Source organism: Cetorhinus maximus, chromosome 16, assembly GCF_964194155.1.
Source record: "Cetorhinus maximus chromosome 16, sCetMax3.hap1.1, whole genome shotgun sequence".
In the NCBI taxonomy this organism is placed as follows: domain Eukaryota; kingdom Metazoa; phylum Chordata; class Chondrichthyes; order Lamniformes; family Cetorhinidae; genus Cetorhinus; species Cetorhinus maximus.
In genome coordinates, this window is record NC_135894.1 from 76729599 (window position 1) to 76736760 (window position 7162).

At 40.8% G+C, this 7162-nt stretch overlaps 1 protein-coding gene across 1 annotated transcript in view; it reads left to right on the forward strand.

The window, feature by feature from the left end:
* chd1l (chromodomain helicase DNA binding protein 1-like) overlaps window positions 1–7162 on the forward strand; it is a 115784-nt gene that overhangs the window by 17031 nt on the left and 91591 nt on the right. The window contains exons 6-8 of the mRNA XM_078560132.1: window positions 4902–4983; window positions 5150–5312; window positions 6527–6682. Coding sequence (XP_078416258.1) covers window positions 4902–4983; window positions 5150–5312; window positions 6527–6682 — 401 coding nt within the window. The remainder of the gene's footprint in view (window positions 1–4901; window positions 4984–5149; window positions 5313–6526; window positions 6683–7162) is intronic.

The following is a 7162-nucleotide window of genomic DNA, read 5'->3' on the forward strand; positions in this document are numbered from 1 at the left end:
GATGATGTCGGGCGGAACCCCCGATGTCATCCTGCCCGATTTAAATTTTCAGGAAGGCAGTGGCATAGCGAGATCAGCTATCCGCCTGCTGACCTGTCAGTGGCCAATTGAGGCCATTGACAGGATAATTAAAACAATTAAAGGACCTGCCCGTTCAACCTTAAGGCTGGTGGGCAGGCCAGGAGCTCCGGCAGGCTTCTGAAAAAACATGAAACCTCATCCGCCGGCGGGATGAGGTTTCATGTAGGGTTTAAAAAAGTTTATTAAAGTTTTAGTGAAATTTATTAACATGTCCCATCTCGTGTGACATTGTCACATGAGGGAGACATGTTAAGGATTTTATTATTTTTCTAGTTTTAAAGTTTATAGAACTGTCAGCGATTTCCCTGAGGCAGCACTTAGCCTCAGGGAGATGTGCGCTCTTTCGTGCACATGCGCGAAAGAGCGCACTCTCGCATTTGGGGAGTCCCCCCCGCCCGCACAGGAAGCGCATAGCACTTCCCAGCGGACGTCACGCTGGGCAGGCCTTAATTAGCCAACCCACTTAAAATGGCGGTGGGCCCGCTTCAACAGCGGGGATCGACTCCCCGCCCGCCGGAGATTGGGTCGGGCCCGCCCGACAGGCAGAAAATTCTGCCCCTTGTGTCATCCTCACCACCTGCCTTCCCACCTATTTTTGTGCCATCCGCAAACTTGGCGACAGTACATTCACTTCCCTCATCTAAGTCATTAATATATATTGTAAACAATTGTGGTCCCATCACTGATCCCTGTGGCACTCATTAATTACAGGTTGCCATCCTGAAAATGTCCCCCTTATCCCAACTCTCTGTCTTCTATTAGTTAGCCAATCTTCTGTCCATGCTAATATACTACCACCAACACCATGGGCTCTTATCTTATCAAGTAGCCTTATGTGCGGTACCTTACCGAACACCTTTTGGAAATCCAAATACATCTACTGCTTCCTTTTTATCTATCCTGTTTACCTCCTCAAAGAATTCTAATAAATTTGTTAGGCATGATTTCTCCTTCATGAAGCCATGCTGACTCTGCTTGATTAGATTATGTATTTCTAAATGCTCTGCTATTACATCCTTTATAATAGACTCCAACATTTTCCCAATGACAGATGTTAAACTAACTGGCCTATAGTTACCTATTTTTTGTCTCCCTCCCTTTTTGAATAAGGGTGTTACATTGGCCATTCTCCAACCCTCTGGGATTTTTCCAGAATCTAAGCGAAGATTACCACCAGTGCATCCACTATCTCTGTAGCTACTTCCTTTAACATCCTGGGATGCAACTCATCAGTTCCAGGGGACTTATCGGCCTTTAGCCCCACTAGTTTCTCTAGTATTTTTTCTCTGGTGATAGTTATTGTATTTATTTCTTCCCCACCTTTTGCCCCTTGATTATTTAGTATTTTTTGGAATGCCAATAGTATCTTCTACTGTGAAGACTGAAGCAAAGTATTTATTCAACTCCTCTGCCATTTCCTGGTTCCCCATTATTATTTCCCCAGCCTCATTCTCTAAGGGGCCTATGTTCATTTTGGCCTCTCTCTTAATTTTTATATTACTTGCTAGTTAACCCTCAAAGTTTCTTTTTTCCCTCTTTTTTATTTTTTTGGTCATCTTTTGTTGGTTTTTAAAACTTTCCCAATCCTCTGGCTTATCATTAATCTTTGCCACATTGTAAGTTTTTTCTTTCAGTTTGATACTGTCCTTAACTTCCTTGGTTAACCATGGTTGGTTTATCCCCTTCCTTGAATCCTTCTTCCTCACTGGGATATATCTTTGTTGAGAGTCATGAACTATTTTCTTAAATGTCTGCCATTGTTCATCAACCGTATTTTCTGCTAAACTGCTTTCCCAGTCCACTCCGGCCAACTCTGCCCTCATTCCATTGTAATTACCCTTACTTAAGTTTAGCACAGTTGTTTCTGATCCAAGTTTCTCACTCAAACTGATTGCTAAATTCTACCATTTTATGGTCACTGTTTCCTAAGGGATCCTTTACTCTGAGATAATTTATTAAACCTGCCTCATTATACATTACCTGATCCAAAATAGCCTGGTTGGATTCACAACATGTTGTTCTAGGAAACTGTCCCAAATACACTATGAATTCTTGCTCGTGAATGCCTCTGCCAATTTGATTGTCCCAATCTACATGAAGATTAAAGTCACCCATGATTAATGTACTGCCTTTTTTACATGCCCTCATTACCTCCTGATTTATTCTCTGTCCTACTGTATAGCTACTGTCATGGGGCCTATAGACTACTCCCACCCGTGACTTCTTCCCTTTGTTATTTCTTACCTCCACCCAAATGGATTCTACATCTTCCGATCCAAGATCATTTCTTGCTATTGTACTTATTCCATCTCGTACTAACAAAGCTACCCCACCACCCTTTCCTTCCTGCCTGTCCTTTTGAAAAGTTACATATCCCTGAATATTTAGTTCCCAGCTTTGATCTCCTTGTAACCACGTCTCCGTAATGGCTATAAGATCATAGCTATTAACCTCGTTAATTCATTATTTTGTTCCGAATACTACATGCATTTGAGTAAAGGGCCATTAATTTTGCCTTTTTACCATTATTTCCCCCTTTGACCCTATTTGCTGCTTTTTTATGTTTGCACATTCTGTCCTTTCCTGTCACTCCCTGGGTATCATTACCTAAATAGCTGCCCTGCAAGGCTGCCATGTCCTTTTGCTTTGTAAGCCTATGAATCCCCTTTCCAGAACCCTCCCCCCTTCTATTTAGTTTTAAGCCCTCTCTACAGCCCTAGTTATTCGGTTCGCCAGGACACTGGTCCCAGTATGGTTCAAGTGAAGCCCGTCCCACTGGAACAACTCCCTTCTACCCCAGTACTGGTACCAGTGCCCCATGAACTGAAACCCATTCCTCCCACACCAATCTCTGAGCCATGCATTTAACTCCTTGACTTTATTTACCATATGTTAGTTTGCCCGTGCCTCAGATAGCAATCCCGAGATTATTACCTTGGAGGTTCTGTTTTTTAATTTAGCTCCTAACTGTTCAAATTCTTTCAGCAGAACCTCCTTTCTAGTCCTATCAATGTCGATGGTACCAATGTTGATGATGACAACTTGATCCCTCCACTCCCACTCCAAGTTCCTCTCCAGCCCTGAGGAGATGTCCTTAACGCTGGCACCGGGCAAACAACACAGCCTTCAGGACTCACGCTCGTGGCTGCAGAGAACAGTATCTATCTTCCTAATTATATTGTCCCATACCACTACTATGTTCCCATTTCCTCCCCCCACTTGAATAGCTCCCTGTACCATGGTGCTGTGGTTAGTTCGCTCATCCTCCCTGCAGTCCCCGCTCTCATCCACACAGCTTACAAGAACCTTGTAACTGTTGGACAGTTGCAGGGGCCGAGGGTCCTCGAACACTACCCCTTGGATCCCCAGATCTGCTTCACCTGCAGTCACATCCTCCTATCTCTGATCACAGACCAAATTTGAATTACCTAATCTGAGGGGGTGACCCCCTCCTGGAGCAAAGTGTCCAGGTAGCTTTCCCCCTCCTTGATGTGGCACAATGTCTGCAGCTCGGACCCCAGCTCCTTAACTCGGTTTCAAAGTTCCTCGAGCTGCAAACACTCTCAAGTTGCAAACACTTGGTACAGATGTGTTCGCTCTGGATCACCTTGGTGTCCAGCAGCTCCCACATGCAGCAACACATCACCTGTCCTGCCATCGTTATCGTATTTTATTCAATTTATTAATTAATTACTCTAGTATCCATACTCTTACACCAGTTTCGATCTTATACTTAAGCTATCTTTAAGAAAAAGAGAAAAAAAAGGCTAGAGATCTTAAAAACAAACTAAAGACCTTACTTTACTTTAAAGACTAGAAATACTCACTGATTCTACTTACCAATCAGCTACTCTCCACGCTCTTTTACCTCTTGTGCTCTTTAATTGTCTCACTCTTCTCTCACACTCTCTCTGTTAAAGGCCCCGCTGTTTCTCTCTGTCGCTCCCTGTAAATGACCACACTGCTTCTCTCTCACTTTAAATGGCCCCACTGTTTCTCTCTCACCCTCTCATTGTAAATGACCATGCTGTTTCTCTCACACTCTCTCACTGTAAATGACCACGCTGTTTCTCATGCTGTAAATGACAAAAGTAGAAAAGGCAACTAAAGATTAGTTTTCATATAGGGAGTGAGCAATATATGAAACGGAGATCCATGCAGAGTAGTGGAGAGAAAAACCCTCCAAAATTACATGCTCCTGTGACCTTCTGGATAAATGGAGGAACCAAGATGAATCGATGGCTATTTGAATTAGCTTATGAAATGTGAACCCGAATTATAGCAGATAAAGTCAAAAATGCTTAACAACATTTTGGAAAAAAATCAGACCTTGCAGAAATGAGTTGGAAATGAGCTAATATCAGCTTAAATCCAGAATAGAGTTGCTGAAGTGATGGGAAAAGAAACAATTCCCCTTAAAAACACACTGTCAGTACAATGAAACTGAAGTAAAAAATCAAATGGAAAGTTACTTTGAAACAAACCTGCATGTTTTTTAGGCAATAATTTGTTTTAGCAATTTATTTATTATCCAGTGGCTAGCTAATTCAGAGCCTGGCCTGTAAAATGATTATTGAAGCTGACACCTTCCAATGTTGTGCTGGAGAGCGCCAAACTAAACACCATCTTCACATGGAGCTGCTGTGCAAAATGAATGTCCAAACTTTCAAAATTTTGTGGAATTGCATGAGTTGACAAGTTTATTGTGTTTCTTTTAAATCCGAGAATTTTCTCAGAACAAGTCAGTTTAAACTACACTTCATTTTCTTCAATCTTCAACTGAGCCTAAAATGTTTAATGGATAATATACTGTATTCCAGACTGAGCTGGAGTGTACTAATTGTGGATGAGGCCCACAGGTTGAAGAACCAGAACTCTCTACTGCATAAGACTCTGAAAACAGTAAGATATTTTCTACACATAACTGTGCCCTATACTGTGTTTTCTTTGAGGAAGTCACATCTTGATTTCTGTAATTTTTGAATTGTGCATTATGTCTTGAAGTTGAAGCATCAAAATAATTTAATGGAAATGTGCTTGTCAATGATTAATGATTGTTTACTGGTAGTTTTCAGCACGATTCACACTACTACTAACTGGAACACCAGCACAGAACAATCTTCATGAGCTCTATTCACTGCTGAGCTTTGTGGAACCAAATGTGTTCTCAGCAGATGAAGTGGATGAATTTATTAAATATTACAATAATGTAGAACAGGATGCAGAACAAGGTAAACACCTACTTTGCTAATGTTAATTCCTTTAATTTTACCATATTTGAATGCCAAATTTGTCTAACTATATCCCACATCAACTTTGCCTTTCTCGATCATGCATTAATTGCAGAGTGACCTATGCTGCAATTGGCTCCTAGCTCTCTTATACTGCCAATCCAGCTGTTAATAGTCTATTGATGACACTTGTTCCATTTTTCTGACAAAAGTTCTGCCAACTGTCTAGTGCCCCTGGCAGTAATGAAGTTGAAATCGGAAGTTCAGTGATATGAGGGGCTTTAGATATATGTGTAATGTGGCAAGAAAGACTTTGTCCCAAATTAAATTGACAATAACATCTGGTCAGTATTGGAATTTTACATTAGTAATGGCCCCAGGATTGTTATCTAGAACTAGGAAGGATGTTGATCTCTGTTATTGCAATGAGTTTCTTATGTATCCATTAGTTATATCAGTTGAGCGGCTGTGTCCTGCTTTTGAGACCAGATGTAAGGGGCCTCCAGCTGGCTGGTAACAAAAGAAGCAAATGGAGGTTTATCTCAATGGGTAGGAGAAATAAGTGATAAATTGCTTTTTCTTCCACTCAACTATACAGAGAGTACTTTACATTGAAAGCATTAGTTCTACAACAGTGCTTCTCAAACTGTGGGTTGTGACCTCTTTTGGGGTCATGAGAAGATTTTGGGGTCCCAAGCTCCAAGGCAGCAATGGCTGCCATGGAGCTTAGACTGAATGCTAACATATGTGAGGCCCCTTTAAATCCTTTTGCTTTTTCTATTGGTGGGCTTGGCGCAACTGACAGATTTTTGAGGCCTGATTGCTCTGCAATAAAAGCCTGTGAAAAGGTAGGTGTTAATTTTTATTGAAAAAATCCTGTAGTTTAAACAATTGCTACCATGCTGAACTTCACACCCCCACCCCCTCCCGCTCACCTGAAGCTACCCGCCCCCTTGCTCAGGAGCTAAAAGCTCCATCCAGGGACTAAGATTGAATCCTTTATATGTAATGAATTTGGATTATAAATACATGTTACTATGGCATCAATGTCATGTACCCTTGTAGAAGAAAAAATGTGATCATATTGCAAAGTAATTGTAAGATCAGGTGTAAGGTTTGCATATTTCAGTTAAATTACAGTGCTGAAGATTAAGGTATTGACTGTATTATATTAAGAACAATGATGATGGCAGTATGCTTCTGCCTCTCCCCAGCTAAAGAGCTGCACAGTCTGATGCACCCATTCCTTCTCAGAAGAATCAAGGCTGATGTTGCTGCTGATCTACCTAAAAAGATAGACATTGTTTTGTATCATGGGATGTCTGTACTGCAGAAAAAATACTATAAAGCCATTCTGATGAAAGACTTGGGTGAGTACTAAATATCTAATTGTAAGCCAACAGCATTTTCTAATTGTTTAAGTAGCCATATTAGTCCACTGTCTATCTGTAGCCAAGTGCTTGTCATCTAAATACGTAACACATGCTTAATGAGATTTTTGTCAGAATTCATAACTTGTGTCTTGTAAATATTCCAGAAGCCTGTTCATCATGCTCTATATACTTTACATTTGCTTAAGCATTCCTTAGTTGTTCACAAAGAAAACCCTAAATAAATAAATTCCCAAACCCTTGTTTTAGGACGATCATTTAAACTCAGGCCAGACTGATGTATAATTAGGCCATTTCTGTCAATACTGACTAGCCTGATTCACCAGTATGAAGATTACCATTGATTCTCTTGTTGGTGCTATCTCTCTTGCATTTTTGAAAGCGCTTATGAAAAAAATGGAATAACTTGTCCATGGTTTTTGATTCAAAATGTAAGCATCATACTCAAAATAAAAGATA